Raw genomic sequence first — 17,100 nt, 5'->3', positions numbered from 1 at the left:
AGGCCTGCCATGCTGCTCCCAATGACAGCATTTTGTATTTAATGCATATTTAGTGGGCAAAATAATGCACCGTGAAAATGTGCGAATGCACATTTGCCCAAGAGATTAGAGAGGCTGAGAAAAAGGGTGTGAAGAACATAATGGATGTTTAAGAAACTTCCATGAAAGGAGAGAAAAGGGAAAGTGTTAGTGTCAAAGCATAACTTGCAATTTGGGAGCTTGTCCTACTGGAACTATACTTTTGAACTTGTAGAATATTGAGTGGCAGCCTGACTCATTGGACTTCAGAGCTGCTCAGATGTCACTGCTACCCATGTCTTGAATAGTTTCTTCATTGCCCTGAGTCTCAGTTTCCTAGTCTATGGAAATGGGCATTGTATATACTTCACAGGATTATTGTGAGGAGTAAATGCAAAAATGTTCATGAAGGTATCTAGTTCATTTACTAAGTACCTAGCAAGAGCTCAAGGAATAATGTTTCCTTTCCCTTCATGATGAATTCTTACAATGAGAACTATCATTTGCATGAGTGATTTGTTTTTAGCTCATGATGCTATCACCCATATTTTACCAAAAATTTAGCCCAGAGTCATTTTCCCCCAATTCCCCCCCACCCCGCTTTCTTTTCTCCCTTATCTCTCCATAAGTGCATGAGAAACTGGACCAACTAATACCAGCTTCTCATAAGTGAGGCACAAAGGCCAAAGGGTGAAGAATGTGAGCAAATCAACCATGGGCTGTGAGTCCTTGAGGAGGACCCATTTTGTCATTGTCTACAGGGATGAAATGAAGGCTCTCACCAGCTTGGGTCCCAGAGGATAGCAGGCGGTGGGGTAAAACCCCCGACACTGGCTGCAGTCTGGTTGAACTCTTGGCCCTAGAGAAACTGCTTTTCTGATAAAGTTGAGCAACCCAAAATGTGAGGGCTGGAGCGTTGATACGGCCCCATGAGCAGCAGCTGAAGTGATAGTCATTGTGGTCTAGTGGAACCATCACTGCACTAGGAGTTCAGAGATGTGTGTTGTGGACCACTAACTAGGGCTTCCCCTATCCAACATCCTCACCGTGCTGACGACCTCCATGTTGGGTAGGGAAACAGTTAAGCCCTCTTAGCTTTAGTATTCTGTTTCTCCAAGTAAAAGAGCGCTAGAAGAAAATGAGATGGGCACTTGTGTATACGGGCATTGGTTAGGGATAGGTGAGAGCAAGGATGCATGGTTGGCTGGAATGAGACTCTGCAGAGGTGCTGTAGAACAGCCACGTGAGTTGGCTGTTAGGCTCAGGTCCCCAGTATTGGCAGTTCTGAATCTGTTTGCAAAGCGATGCAAGAGAGATGGTGGAGTAGGAACAAATTAAAGCATGCCTCCGCCTTATATGTGGCACTGAGGTTGGGCCTGGGTGTTTTTAGGCAGGCCTAGGCTCAGCCTTGAATCTTTACCCTCTGGGGGATCATGGTCCATGGTGTTTTATTGCTTATGCTTCATTTCCACATCCACAAAAGGTGTTGTAATGCCCACTTCGTGTGGTTATCTTTGATTATTTAATTAAAGGAAACAAGATACCTGTTCCATAGCATCTAGTGCAATACTTGTCACAAGTTGACTCTCAGTCGTAGCTGCTCATGCTTATTGTCAGATTTCAGTATTTTGCTAGAAATGTGGAAACCACCTGGATAGAATAGGGTAAAGATTCTAATTAAATGTTTTATAAAGAAGAATCCATTTCCCCCTTTTTTGGGTAATTTCCTTGCTTTGATGTTTTCACTCCATTCCATCATTTTCAGAACACCAATTTGCCCTGGCTGGATTCAGAGCTAGGGCTGACACTATGCCTTATGCTAGAGGGGTCCAATGAGGACAGAGTCCAATCTTTGATCCACAGACAGCAACCCCCAACCAAGATTCACAGCCCATTTTGCATTCAACTTGGTATTTCTCATCCTATTCTTTTTGTACCCCACAGAGGACAGGATGAGAGGCCTGGGTGACAATTACAAGAAAGAGGCATTTACTTGCACCTAGCAGAGATCTTTTGGCAGGGAGGCTGATTAGACCCTTTATTAACGTCTCAGATATCTCTCAGAGTTTTTTCAGGGTTGATTCTTTGTTATCTCTCCAACAATATGTGTGCTGGTGGCAGGGCGGGGGTCTGATTCTTATGCTATGATATTATATCATGTACCTTTTTCTCTTTATATGGGATACGGTATTCATATTTTTGATGGCCTGTCCTTTAAAATCACTCTTTAAAATTATGAACTGAATTGAAAACAATTCACTGAATTATGCTATCATGCTGACTTGGCAAAAAGAAGCCTAAAACTTGGAAATGGTGATTGATATTTTAGAGGCATTAAAAGTCTTTAAAACAGATTTGTCAGTTTCCTACTTACGAATCTGTAGTTCACAGAATCTAATTCTTATCTATGTTAATGAGCAATCCAATAAAATTGAATGGTAACCCCTATAAATAATATTTAGGAAAAATTTATCAATATTCACTTCTCCTCCAGAGGAAATGTTGCTGTGAACACATTTTGCACCTTGTTAGAATTTCTTTGGGTTTTTATTGAGTGAGTCTGCTGTGGGCCAATATTTATCCACATCTCCAGGTTCAGCATAATGTGATTTTAAGTGTCCACAACATTAACCTTTGAAAAATGGAGGAAGTCATGGAAAAAACTAACAAAGAAAAACAGTGCCATAGCAACTGCTGTTAGCAACATCACATTTCCTACTGACAAATTATCAGAAAAATTTGTGGGGCTTTGGTTGTAGAATGAAAAAGTATGATTTTCATGTCTGTATTTCTTTGCTGATATGTTTTCAAAATTGTTAAAAACTGATGTTTGCCTTTGCTTAGTGGGGATAGTTTAACACTTTCCTCTCTGTCTCTACCTGCCCACTTCCAGGTGGTGCATATGAAGTCAAACAGCATCGATTCTTCCGTTCTTTAGACTGGAACAGTTTACTGAGACAGAAGGCAGAATTTATTCCCCAACTGGAATCTGAGGATGACACAAGTTATTTTGATAGTATGTGCTTTATCTGACATAAAATATTGTTTGGCCTTTACTTGATAAATAATTACCTTTGCTTTTGCAACTCTTCATATCTCTGAGTTCTTAAACATAATGCTGATTCGATACAGAAAGTCATAATTAAAATATCTAAACACTGAAAATCTGAGTAATTGGACCTGTTCCCAAACATTTCACTGCAGCTCGGTCTGAGAAGTATCATCATATGGAAACGGAGGAAGAAGACGACACAAATGATGAAGATTTTAATGTGGAAATAAGGCAGTTTTCTTCATGTTCACATAGGTTTTCAAAAGTAAGTGAAATGTGGCATAAACATACAGAGTCTCTCTGGGAGGATCTCTCGCTGGCCAGATAGTATCCCCGAACAGCTGGACACTTACCCTTTTCCAGGGTTTGAGGTCTCCTATGCCCAAACTTCCTTTTTTGTTGAAGAAAAGTGATCCCCTCAACTTATAGTCTGTCCCTATGCTACTGTGAAAATATATTTCTCTCTCCATGAATTAAGATCTTGTTTTCTTAGGGGCATAGCCTTGCACCCAAAGTCTTGTTTTTGGAGTGTGTGACTGCTACTTATATGATGACCTTGCCTTGAATGTCTCACCTGGCTCAATGCCAGGCTGTGGAGGCACCACTCGTTGCTTTTAACTTAGGATGACGAGCGCCAGCTTCACTGTGTGCAGAGTCATCTCCTAGGGATTACACAGAGTACGACAAAAGGAGAAGGCTCAGTCCTTGACATAAGCAAAGATACTTGGGGACAGTTGACTATAAAATTGTAAAGTCTCGTAACTGCCGGACATGGTGGCTCACACCTATAATTCCAGCACTTAGAGAGGCAGAGGCAGGAAGATAGCTTGAACCCAGGAGTTCGAGACCGGCTTGGGCAATATAGCGAGTTCCTGTTCTCCACAAAAAGGAAAAAAAAAAAAAAAGACTCGTAACCAGTAAACAGAAATTATAAGCCATATTGAAAAGGCAGTAGGAAGCCAAGCTAGAATCATGAAAATGGTAGAAAATAATAAAGCTGATGATTGAGAAAGATGCCTTTTTACCAGAAGAGGTAAGATTAAAAAAATAATTAATCAAAACAAAGAAAACTGATAGTTCTGAGACAGAACAGGGCCCTAGGAAAAATGGAAATCAACGTGAGGGTACCCTACCTCCCTTTTGCTATTTTCAGTAGCTACATATTTTCTGTTGCCATGGCATTTTGCATGATTGTCGTTTAGCTTTTCTGTAACATTTAGTGATTTTAAAGTGCTCTGTAGCTTTTTCTAAATGATTACCTAGATGCACCTGCAAATTGGCCAGCACTACCCTTCCTGTTTATGGGAATGGCATTGAGGTAAGGATTTCCCTGGAGAAAGTGGTAGCCAGTCTGTCCTAGAGCCAGGACAGAAGCTTTGCTAAGTATGGACTCAGACCAGGACTGTTCTCTGGGCCATCAAAGACAACAAAGCCAACCCCTAAACACTGCTTCCTTCTTTGCCTTGGTGGGTATTGCATTTTCCCACCGTCTCCTGTTCTTTAGCCACTTTCCTGCTGTTCCTAGTAGATTACAGGAGGCCTCAGGACCATTCCCATGAGAGCAGCAAGTGTCTGAGCAGGGCAGTAGGGAGTGCTTCCTACCCTAGGCTCTTAGACCCCCATTTTACCTTCTCTCTTTCCTATGAGACAACAGAGGTTCAGAGATAGCTGAGACCTTGGGCTTACCTGAATCCAATCCCCTTAAGGAACCCCGGCACCAACATAGGAAACTGCCTGTCTGTAGATGTGATTTGTAAGCGAAACACATACCTCTGGCTCTTACAACAAAATATGTACTGCATCCCTGCCACACCACCACCCAGTCTTGAAACAGATAGTTTATTCTTCTGTTGGCACTCAATTCCAATTCATTTTTCTTCTTCCTACCCCTGACTGGTGGCCATTAAATCTTTTTCTCTGTTATTTTCTTTTTCCAGTTGACTTCATGGTTAAAAAGTAATCAAGATGTGCATTGATCCCGAGGCCTAGAACTCCACTGCATCTGTGGATTTTGTTTGCCAATACAAAGTCCGCAACAAGATATGATGAGAGGATGATGAATTCTTAGCTCCCTATTTGTATATATGTACACACTCACACTCACACTCACTCACTCTGACCCTTCCTCTCAGGATTCTGGTCAACAACACTGGAAAGTACTTTCTGAATACACAATTTCAGTTCAGAATTTAGTTATCCTCTCAGGTTTTCCTCCCAAGACTTGGAGTGTTTTTCTGACAAACTCTTTTTAGTAGATATTAATAAGCACCGATTATTTGCCTTCCAGGTTTTCAGCAGCATAGATCGAATCACTCAGAATTCAGCAGAAGAGAAGGAAGACTCTGGGGACAAAGCCAAAAGCACAACCTTGCCATCCACAGAAACACTGAGCTGGAGTTCAGAATATTCTGAAATGTATGTGAAATGCCTCTTAAGTAATATAAGCAGTAGCTACTAGAGCAGAGTTTCTTAAACTTCAGTGAGCATCAGAATACCTGGGAGACTTGTTAAAACACAGATCTCCCACCTCCAGAGTTTCTGATCCAGTAGATCTCGGGTGGGGCCTGAAAATGTGCATTTCTGACAAGTACCCAGATTATGCAGATGTTGCTGCTCTGGGTACCACACGTTAAGAACCACTGTGCTAGACATCTCTCGGTTAGGCTTATCCAAGTCCAATTTTCACCTGGTTTCTTCCAAAATTCACCTTTAACACAGTTTTCTAGTATGTGTATATGACTTTGTTTTTGCTTTTAATTAAGGCAACAGCTATCAACATCCAACTCTTCAGATACTGAAAGCAACAGACATAAACTCAGTTCTGGCCTACTTCCCAAACTGGCTATTTCAACAGAGGGAGAACAAGATGAAGCTGCCTCCCGCCCTGGAGACCCCCATGAGGAGCCAGGAAAGCCAGCCCTTCCCCCTGAAGAGAGTGCCCAGGAGGAGCCCGAGGTCACCACTCCAGCCAGCACCATCAGCAGCTCCACCCTGTCAGGTAAGCCTCGGGCCATAGTGCCTGCTGTCCTCCTCACCACACTAACTGACTCCTAGCGCTCGGTCCCGGGGATGGCCTCGCCAGGCAGTAAAGATGGGTGTTTTACGCTGCTAGACTTTCTCCATGACCTCAGTCCTTAGGCTTGGGACACGATCTTCTGAGAGCTAAGATGAGATATCTCAGACTGCTCCTCAGTGCTCAGCCATGCAGCAAACTGTTATTGCTTCAGTTTGACCTTGGGGCCAAATTTCACCTTCTCAGCCAGGTTGCAGGGAATCTTTTGAGGGAAATAAGTCAGAATATGCTAAGGGAGTGTGTTCTCAGTTGTTGATGCAAAGGTATGTCTTATGCAGTTGCATCTAACTCAAAGTTCAGTGTGAGAGCCAGTATCCAGTAGTCAGCTTGTCAAAATTACCCTTGAAGATGTCTTGAATCACCCGTAAGGCACAGTATAAACCCAGGTTTCTCTCTAGCATTGAAATAGATGGTTGTTTCTTTGATGGAGTTGGCTTTTGTTAAAGGGTTATGTTGTACCAAATAATTTCTCTCTCCACACTAGACTCAGGCTCAGTGCAGCATAACACTTAATGCTGTCCTGGTCCATCTAGGACTAAGGAGGGGAAAGGGGAGTCAGAAATACCAACATGATTTACATTGGTATGTTACGTGCATATGAAATAACTCCACTGAAGACAAAAGTTACCTTCCCCATCTCTGGGTAATTGGAGTAAGAAACTCCTGAGACATCTTTGCATGTTTGGGAGGCAGTTAAGTGGGCTTGGGCCTTTGAAAGCACTTTTTTAATGTTACCTTTGTGTGATGTAACCTTCCTGACAAGAGGAACAGTGTCTTCACAGATTTTTTAAGGAGCTTAATATATCGTGGATACTTGCTGGTCATTAATAATGGAGGTATCCTCACTAGATAATCAAACTTGGAATTAACTGCCCCAGAACAAGCCTCTTAAGTTCATTTAAAGTATCATTTGGTTTATGAAAATTTTATGCACAGCATGTTCTTCTATAGAGTATGTGCATTTATGCTTTTTCAAAAAGTAAAAGATGTATATGGCTTAGAATTGCTATAATGAATGTTTTCATTAAGCTACATTCAATATGCTGTATTGATAACCATGAATGATTCCAAGATTTTTCATCAACATTTTTTAAACTAAGTGAATATTCATAGTGTAAGCTTTTTTTTTAATCATTTCAAGAAAAACAAATTTTATGGACTGGATTTATTTCAACCTCACTAAGAAATTTGGATCTGTGAAGCTTCACATGTGCTTATAGTTTATTGTGGAGGAAAATAATGCTAGATTTTCTTCTCTCTCTTCACTTCAGTTCTGTTTTCATTTTGCATAATTCCACTTATCCTAACCATAAAGCCAAGAGAACAGCAATGAGGAAGTAGTGTAAAGGCAACCTGTTAGACTAAGATTCCTGACCATCTCTAGCTCATGTTGATGCTCAGATCACATGTAGATATCTTGGTATTTTCTGTTCCTGGTTACAAAAGCCTTTATCTGGTTCTTAGTTACCTTACTCTGAATAGAGTATATTCACCTCGATTTAAAATTTATTCTGAATATAGTGAACTGTTTACTATCTCTTAGTCCCCTCAGCCTACTCACTACTGGAAGAGTGGGGAGGGGAAGGCAGGGGAATCGTGTCTAAGCATTTGATTGATTACTTTCATAATTAAAAAAAAAATCCACCTAGGTCCTGCCATGCATTTTGATTAATAGATTCACACCATCTTTCTCTCTCTCTCTCTCTCCCCCATACACACACTAAAAATAATCAAAGGCCTTGGGGGCTGTGCAGAATAGCGAGATGAGCTGATTTGCTTATAGCCAAGGGTAATTAGGGAGTCTGAAAACCGTGACTGTAGTAAAATTAAATTTGTTGATTTTTATATTGCTCCACCACCAAAAAGAGGGAACCCTTAACATTTAGAGAACATTAAAGTGACATTATCTACCATTGGTAGAAAAGAAGCTCACGCTTATATGCAGTACTGCAAAATGAGATGGCAGAGGCAAGGGGGAGAGGTGACACACGGTTGTATATCCACACTCTGGCATTTAGGGAAGTACAACTTTATACCTGTTTCTCTTTTATCATGACTACATTGTGTTTGAAGCCATGCAAAATAAATGTCTTGAAGTCTTAGATGTAGGGGTCGAATGTATCCAACAATTACTCATTGTAAAGAGATTCAACTTTTCATTTTAGACTTGTCAGTGATCCCATCCAAACCAAATTACAAAGAAGCAAGTGTGTACCTTACTCAAAGGGAAGCTTCAGTTTTGTGAGATGAGATTTATTACTTGCGAAGCAGTTTTTATCAAGACCTTCAGTAGTTGATTTCTGTAACAGAATGGAATATACTGTTAAATGAGAATGATCTTATAGGAGTAAAAAGATTGATATTTGCCTTAACGTTATCTCCCTTTGTTGGTCAGATGGGTGTTATGTGTAAGTCCATGAGTATTTTCCTGTACATACGCACAGTAGATGGCCACAAAGTGTGTCATGCCTAAAGCCGCTGTCCAAATTCCCAGCTTCCCTTAGCTAGACCACAGCTGTAAGGTCTGAACTTTGTCCATGAGCTTGGGCCAAACTACAACCGTACCACTAAGTGGTGTATAGACGGCAATGTAAGAGAAATGCTGGTTAAGTCTAAGTCTAATTCTTTCCTAGGCAAACAGTGTCATATGGTCAGCACTTCAAAATGTGCTGGCTGCTCTTTCAAAAGATCGTTTATAGTGGTGTGAAATACTCTGTATGGATTGTATCTCTAAAGGTGATGAGGCAGTTGAAGATTTTTAAGCACATGGGGCTTATAATGTAGCATTTAGAAGTAAAAATGAGATGAGCATTGTCTCTCCTGGATGGACAAAAATGTGCTATCAATGATGTTTTTAAAGAAAAGCAAGATAGAAGACCAATAACCTGGGAAAGAAAGAGTGAGACAAATCAAAAGGAATAGCTGTTCAGCTTCCTTCTGGGGGACTCAACATGTCACCCTGCTGCAGAGATTTCTTTACTCTCGGCCTCTGCATTCACCAGACCAGCATCAGTGATGTTCCATTTCTGCACCCACCTCCGTATTTATCCTCTCTTATGCTCCATTGTTGAGGGAAGTCCCCATTTTTATAAGTTAAAAATAACTCCAGTTTATATTAAAGATTAACAAAATTAAAAGTAAAGAAGGTGTGGTTTAGAGGGGAGAGGAAATAGCATGAGGGAGGATCAGCATTTGATACGCTGGATTAAAAGCCAGGAGGATGAAGTGAGCTTGAGTAATGAAGAGAGTAATATCCCCTTTGTCTTGCTTGTCGTTTGAAATGTACAGGGAGCTTAGAATGGAGGCATACAGCCTGAGAAGTGAGAAGAGACACGTTAGGCACCTTTCTATCAGTTACTTGCCTCAGTCTAGTATGAGGTGTGTTCTAAGAGCACAGGCATAAGCCTACGGGGAGTGATGAAACAATGTCCACGTGTCAAAATTATGATTAACAGCATTGATAATGATAATCAGTATCATAAGGTAATCACCGTATGAAGTGGGTGGCCATGGTGTTTGGGAGGTGATCTTTGATTCATAGCACAGCCTTTCATGGTATGGGTGGTAGGGGCACCAGAATTGTCTCTGCAAGGTTTCAAAAGTATAGATTGTTGAAAGAAACTAATTCCTTTGGTTAAATGGAGTCATGGATTGAGAATTAGCAGACATGTGTACAGGTAGAATGAAGCCTGAATAGACGCCTCTTCCATCTCTTCCTTCTCCACGTCACCTTTCTCAAACCAATCACATGTTGTTAATGTTCGCCTGACACTGTCGGGACTTACCGGCCACATAGGAGTATGTTCTCCAGCATTTACTCTTCCTGCTGTCTCTCTCTTCCCCTCTTCCCACCTCTCCTATCCTAGATTTTCCTGAACATGTTTATCCCTTCTTCTTTGTACAGTTGGCAGTTTTTCAGAGCACTTGGATCAGATAAATGGACGAAGCGAGTGTGTGGACAGTACAGATAATTCCTCAAAGCCATCCAGTGAACCCGCTTCTCACATGGCTCGGCAGCGATTAGAAAGCACAGAAAAAAAGAAAATCTCTGGGAAAGTCACAAAGTCCCTCTCTGCCAGTGCTCTGTCCCTCATGATCCCAGGAGGTAGAGAGATACTACTTGCATGAAACTGTGTGATTTGTGCATGTGGTCCCATCCCTCCTCTCCCAATTTGGAATGCTGAACGAGAGGCAAGATTGCTTGAAGTAATAACGGGTCATGTCCCAGGACAGCTCTTGAGAGCTTCTGCCTGCAGACTCTGAATTCTTCCTGCAGGATTTGTAGGGCCCCCAAGGAGCATTTTGGCCTATTTCATCTCACTTTCTGCATCAGGGGTACAAGAGAGGCTTCCTTCCCATGAAAACTTGTTTCTGTTTTGTTTCCTTTCCTTTTCTTTTCTCCCTCCAAGTTAAATGATAAATTTTCCTTCCTTGAATAATTTTTTTTTCTCTAGACTGTATAATTTATACACTTTATAGAGCTGTTTACAGCATTTGTGTTGGAAAGCTAAGTATATAGTTTTTCTCATCTAATGAATGAGGAAAATAGTTACAGAATATAAGCTTTTCATTCTGGAGATAGCGTCACAGACAGCATTGAAATTCTAGGTTTTCCCAACCCTGTCGGTTGAGCTATGCTTCCTCCTACTGGTAGCAAACCATCTTCTGTCCTGTTTTGGAAAACTGGGCTTAATTGAAGTTTGATGAACTGTAGTATTTTCCCACAAACTGGTTTTGCCTCTGCTGATCTCTAAGTCTGTAGTAATCCCACTGGTAGAAATGAAATGTACACCCTGATGGTTGTGATATCACTCCAAATGACAGCAAGAGACTTGAGTTATATTGCAGATGGCTTGTTTTTGGAAGAATACAGATCATGTATAAAAGGGATTGTTTTTGTTTTTAAAATTTCATATTTGTGCAAAAAGCAATTTGACATAAACAAATGCTCATTTGGGAGTAGTGCTCAGTCTAGCAGATTCAGTTTCTGGGAGGTGTCCCGTTTAGCTCCATAAAACAAACACCTGTATCCCTAGTCTGTATGACTCTTCATAACCTGAAGATGATGGTCCCGGTGCAGCTGCACAGACAGGAAGGTAAGTGGGATATGGGCCAGTGTAGTTTTGAAAGCTGGTGAGGAAGCCTATACTTTGGTAGAATAAGGAAATCATTCAATTTGGGGAGATAAGGGAGACCATCAGAAGGTAAAGAAGAGGGGGCCTGGCCTTTCAGCAGTTTGGATCTGTGTGTGTCCACAGTGCCCTACTCCCACCTGCATGTCTTGAAGTTCCCTGCCTGCCAGCATGCATCTCTTCACCTGTCCTTTGATTAGACAGAAGGGATCCAGCAGAAAAGAACCAAGATGCTACATGAAGTCAGAGAGGGAAGGAGCGTGGGTTGTGTCATAGTTGGCTTTGCTCTTCTTTGAACAAGCATAAGAATTGAAATAGTGGGTAGTATGGATACTTTGAGCTTATGGTAGCCACAGTGAAACTCACCACACCCTGGTGAGCCTTCAGTAGCACTGGGAACTTTGTAGCCTGGCTCCAACTGAGCTCCTGTGTAAACCTCAGCATGTTTTGTAGATTATTCTGCCTTTTCTCAAGTGCACACACACACACTGACAGTCTCACATAACTGGTTAAGGTCTGTTTAGATTCATGTAGATGAAACAGGGATATGAACTAAAAATAAAAGTGTTCATTTCTGCTGCTATAACAAAATACTTTAGACTGGGCAAGGTAATAACAGAATTTGTTGATCACAGTTCTGGAGCCTGGGAAGTCCAAGATCAAGGTGCCGACAGTTTCAGCATCTGACGAGGGCTTGTTCCTCATGGACAGCACTTTCTCTGTGTCCTCACATGGCAGAAGTAAAGAACGAACTCTCTCCAGTCTGTTGTATAAGGTCACTAATTCACTTATGAGGGGCAGAGCCCTCATGACCTAATCACCTCCCAGAGGTCCCACCTCTTAAAACCATTACTTTGGGGGTTAGGTTTCAACATAGGAATTTTAGGGGGACACAAACATTCAGAGCATAGCAGTTTGCTTCTAAAACAAAGAAAGCAGTAGATTTGGTGTTTTGGAATATGCAGTGAGATTCTCTTCAGGTTTCTCTATCTCACCTGCATTATCCTCTCAGAGACCTTATTAGAATTGCAAGTAATATGTGAAGAGAATCAGTTGTCACCACAGTAATGGTATTCGTTTATAGAGAAGTCACCACTTCATTGTTTTCCTGAGTAAAATTTCTTTCCTTTTTTTTTTTTTTTTTTGAGACAGGGTCTTGCTCTATTGTCCAGGCTGAAGTGCCGTGGCACAATCACGGCTCACTGCAGCCTCAACCTCCCAGACTCAGTTGATCCTCTCACCTCAGTCTCCCAGGTAGCTGGAACTATAGGCACATGCCACCTTTCCTGGCTAATTTTTTTGTGTTGTTTGTAGAGACAGGGTTTAGCCATATCACCTGAGTGGTCTTGAACTCCTGGGCTCAAGCCACCAGCCCACCTTGGCCTCTCAAAAGTGCTGGGATTACAGGTGTGAGCCACTACACCCGGCCAGTTAAAATTCTTTAATCAGTATTCATTCAATAGCATTGTAGAAATCAGCTGGTAAATTGATAAACTGCTTTCCTGGCCATGTGTGTTGAAAAGGACCATGTTAAAATTGTTTAGTGAAGAATTTGGAATCCAGTATCTGTTAATATAATACATATAGTCTTCACATGAAAACACACTTGAAATACATGCATCTATGATTTATTTCTTTACTTAAAATAAAACATTAAAATGTCACAGCCAGAAGGTAATCTTTGTGCTGTCTTTTAATAAGCATAGAAACTAAAAAATTTTTTTCTCTTTCCTAACTGAAAAATTAGTTAAAATAGCAAGACTCTTGAAGTTTGACAGTTTTGGAATTCATCCTCGTTACTGATAGACACATTTTTATATTACTTTGTCTTCATTTGGCTGTTGGAAACAAATGGATTTGTGTTGTGACTGTGCCCCCAGTCCTGGCAGGGCTCATGGGGTGAGGGTTGCCTGCATGGATGCTGTGTGAGCCACATGGGCTTTGATGACTGGCTTCTTCCTTACAGATATGTTTGCTGTTTCCCCTCTGGGAAGTCCAATGTCTCCCCATTCCCTGTCCTCGGACCCTTCCTCTTCACGAGATTCCTCTCCCAGCCGAGATTCCTCAGCAGCTTCTGCCAGTCCACATCAGCCGATTGTGATCCACAGTTCAGGGAAGAACTACGGCTTTACCATCCGAGCCATCCGGGTGTATGTGGGAGACAGTGACATCTATACAGTGCACCATATCGTCTGGGTAAAACCTGCATGTCGCGCACTTGGGATTTTTCATTTCCAGCCAAGCCTGGAGAGTGGATAGGTTGGCTGATAAATAGCAAATGTATATACTTTTAAGTTTGCATTTGGGACCTGTTTCATTTTCCTTTTAGAACTCCATCCCTGAATGTATACGGTGGAATTGAATTTAGCAAAAACGAGTATCTCATAATTCTGTCCAGTTTTCATATTTGATTGTTCTTTCTTACATACCAAGCTGGTAGACATAGTCAAAGGCAATCCTATTTCCATCCTTCTTTTATTTTTTCTTTTTTTTCCTAGTCTTCTTTTTAAAAATTACCTTCTCAAATCACATGAAATGTTTTGGTCATTCATTTTTATTTTTTCTTTGTGACTCTGGTACTTTCAGTCTGAATCACCTGAAAATTTCTGAGTGCCATAGTAAGTTTCCTATTTTAGAATAACGATAGAACAGGAATAGTAACCATATCTGTTAGATTTTCTGTTAGAAGCTTAGGACATTTGCTAATTAGCTCATTATTCTTCCAGAAGACACAGTAGGTGTTAGAGTTGTCATTTGTTTGCCTACAAATATCCTCTCCTCTTGGACTTTAGAACGTAGAAGAAGGAAGTCCAGCGTGCCAGGCAGGACTGAAGGCTGGAGACCTTATCACACACATCAATGGAGAACCGGTGCATGGACTCGTCCACACAGAAGTTATAGAGCTCCTACTGAAGGTATTGTATTTTTTTATGTCAGGGCCATGCTGATGAGACAGCATGATGGTACAGCCCCAAAGGGGCTAGTACCAGGAGATTGATTACCCTGTGGCACACCCTTGTCTGATTACTGAGGAAGTATTCAGTAATCTCAAGTTTAAAGACAAAGATATTATGAACTCTCTGGTTTTATGTAATGAAATGATGTCTTTATTTCTGCATACTCATTCCCTAATTTAATTTTGCTTCTCATTCTAAATTGCAAGTAGTAATAATTCTCTTTGTTTATATACCTTACACGGTGACATCTCTTTGGGAGTCACCTGTCCTAAAGGTGACTTTCTTCAGGAACTTCTAACAGGTTTCATTCTAGTATACTAGAAGACAAAATTGTATTAAACTGTGAGGTTCGATCTGAAGGTTTAGTCTGAGAATTAGAGTTCCTTTGAAAAACAAAATTGTAAATATATACACATGTACTATAAATTATAAAAAATAAGTGGTAGTGAAAGAAGAGTTCTAGCAATTATTAAGCCTCCCTCCCCTCCATACAAATTAACTTAAATAGGGATCAATTTATATTTAAAATGTAAGCTGAATAGAGCCTATGGAGTAAGAAAGTCACAGGAAGCATGACTGTAAATGGAGAGAAAGGACACACACTGATCCTGTCAGACTGTTCTGTTTAGTTATTTGATTTGCTACTTGCTGACTCTAGAATATAAAGTTATGGTTCAAAATATGGATCTGGTTAAAACAAATAAAGATGAATGTATGGGTTTGAGTTAAAATTTTCACAGAAAATGAAGGCTAATTAGTCTATGATGAGAAATGGAGTCCCTACTTAGAGAATTATTTTACAGATCAACAGATTTATGGACGACCTCTTGTTTCTTAAGCACTGTGCTTTGGACTCTGGAAGGGGCAATGAGCCAGAGAAATGTGAGCATAGCTGCAAAGAACCTACAGACTATTTACGGAGACAAAGCATAAATACATATAAACATAAACACTTGCACATCATTTAAATATAATGTTTATTCAGACTGTTTCTAGCACACTTGCTCTGAAGCAGGTGCTGTTGTAGACATTGGTTACATGGGGACTGAGGTGTGGTCTCTGCCCTTGAGAAGTATGGGAGATGTAAGTAAGCAAAAACAACAACAACAACAACAAAAGAAAACACAATTTAATTAAGGCTGTAGGAGAGAGAGGAATGTCATACTTTTGGAGAAAACATTCTATAAGTGGGGAGAGGCCTCACAGGGAAGTGACATTGAACTGGAATTTGGAAGGCACTGTAGAGAAGTGGGTGTGCACATCTTTCAAACATGCAGTTAAATGACTGCATCTTTTCTCCTCTCTTCTCTGCCATTTCCCCAGACCACATAAGTGTATCTTCCAACAATTCAGAGTCTGGCCTAGGTCCCAGGAAGAGTAAATATTGTGTATATCCAAAGGTCCAGTGTGGAGTAGTAGATAGGAACATTATTGCCATTGATTAGTTCACAGTATTAATGAGATTTTGGTCTTGGGCTCAGACCTTGGGCTCAGGGGCTGGGGTCTCAATAATTTTGTGGGATTAAGGTAAACCATGAAGTTTTCCTTTCCTTGCTGTCCAAAAGTTACTATAAAAGGAGCCAAGTTCCCTGTGGCCACTTTTATTATTTCCTGATTCATGTTTTGCTGTACATGTCCTTCAGTTTGGTAGCAAAAGCCTTAAGATGACTGGAGTTAGCCTACCCTTTTGGTACATATGGCCACTGCTTAGAAACAAATGCCACTTCTGGCACCTATGTGGATAAGACCTGAGGTTTTTCGATGAGCATCTGTCTCTGATAATATTTTTTGTCCAACTGGGATGGAACAATGATTTCAGAGTGAGCGTCCAAGAAATGGGAGGCAGAGCAGGATTGCTGACTGAGATCCCTGGACTGTGAAACTCACCTGCAGTGACCATACACTCCTCAAGACAGAAGTCAAGATGAGACACAAAGTTCATGAGTCTCACCAGCTGCTTCTCTCACAATCCTGAATCCTGTGGTCCATGGTGGTCCCTTTCAGCTCAGAACCACCTGTTGTGGACAAGAACCCAGGGAATGGTTTGGTTTTTTTATCCTTTGTTTTCAGTTTGTAAGGATTGCAAAGATAGGCAGACTAAGGTGCTTACTCTTTAAAGTGCTGCCTGAACTTTTCTAGGCGCTCCCCTTGACCCTTTGTATTAGAGAGTAAGTCTGTGTTCTGTGGAGGAGCTTCGCTCAGTGTCACTCATCCCACTACACGTTTTCCAAATCTTCTTATCAGTGATTTAAAAATGGCTAAAGGGATTTCAAATAGTATTATGTGTTTTGTCTTCTACATTCTTTATAGCAGCGTTATATTTTATGCAGAACAGCTCCTGTGACAGCGTATCTTTAGATAGTATCATATGTCTGTTCACAACATCAGAATAAGAAATAATATACTGAAATATATATATTGAGAAATATACATTGGCTTATTTCGCTGAGACATAATTGATCACTTTCGTGATTTACTTTGTAAAGTATTTTAATAGAATTTTGTATTTTAAAACTTATCTTCCTGCTTCTATGAAATTTGGACGTGTATTTCCCCTAGAGGACTCTGGCAAGGTCTTTTAGCAGACTCAGATGATCCCATTTCTATTATCTTGCCCTCGTCTGGTTATGGAGCACCTTGCACAACCCAAAGCCTTCATTTCTGGATGCAGTCAATGTGTGTCACTGAAACCACTTAAACACAGTGGAGTGGAGAGCCATTGGCACCCTTTGAAGCCATGGTGTACTCTGTCACAAATCCAAAGAGCATCCTGCCTGTGTTCATAAAGGAAGCACTCAAGAGGAGTAAGCAATGTCATGAAACCAAGAGGATACAAGGGATTTAATTATCTTCCCAGTGAACTGTGTA

At 40.8% G+C, this 17,100-nt stretch overlaps 1 protein-coding gene across 6 annotated transcripts in view; it reads left to right on the top strand.

The window, feature by feature from the left end:
- Window positions 1–17,100, top strand: part of MAST4 (microtubule associated serine/threonine kinase family member 4) — a 579,655-nt gene that overhangs the window by 547,820 nt on the left and 14,735 nt on the right. For 4 of the 6 annotated variants that reach the window (XM_007974205.3, XM_073014721.1, XM_073014719.1 and 1 more), the window contains 7 exons: window positions 2,912–3,034; window positions 3,223–3,335; window positions 5,358–5,485; window positions 5,833–6,068; window positions 10,048–10,248; window positions 13,242–13,471; window positions 14,068–14,190. In XM_007974205.3, the coding sequence (XP_007972396.3) occupies window positions 2,912–3,034; window positions 3,223–3,335; window positions 5,358–5,485; window positions 5,833–6,068; window positions 10,048–10,248; window positions 13,242–13,471; window positions 14,068–14,190 (1,154 nt within the window). The remainder of the gene's footprint in view (window positions 1–2,911; window positions 3,035–3,222; window positions 3,336–5,357; window positions 5,486–5,832; window positions 6,069–10,047; window positions 10,249–13,241; window positions 13,472–14,067; window positions 14,191–17,100) is intronic. The other 2 variants (XM_073014718.1, XM_007974285.3) reach the window with 1 other exon arrangement.

Source organism: Chlorocebus sabaeus, chromosome 4 (assembly GCF_047675955.1).
Source record: "Chlorocebus sabaeus isolate Y175 chromosome 4, mChlSab1.0.hap1, whole genome shotgun sequence".
Taxonomy (NCBI): Eukaryota; Metazoa; Chordata; class Mammalia; order Primates; family Cercopithecidae; genus Chlorocebus; species Chlorocebus sabaeus.
Note: the sequence above shows the minus strand (reverse complement) of the source record. Positions and strands in the feature narration are given on the sequence as shown.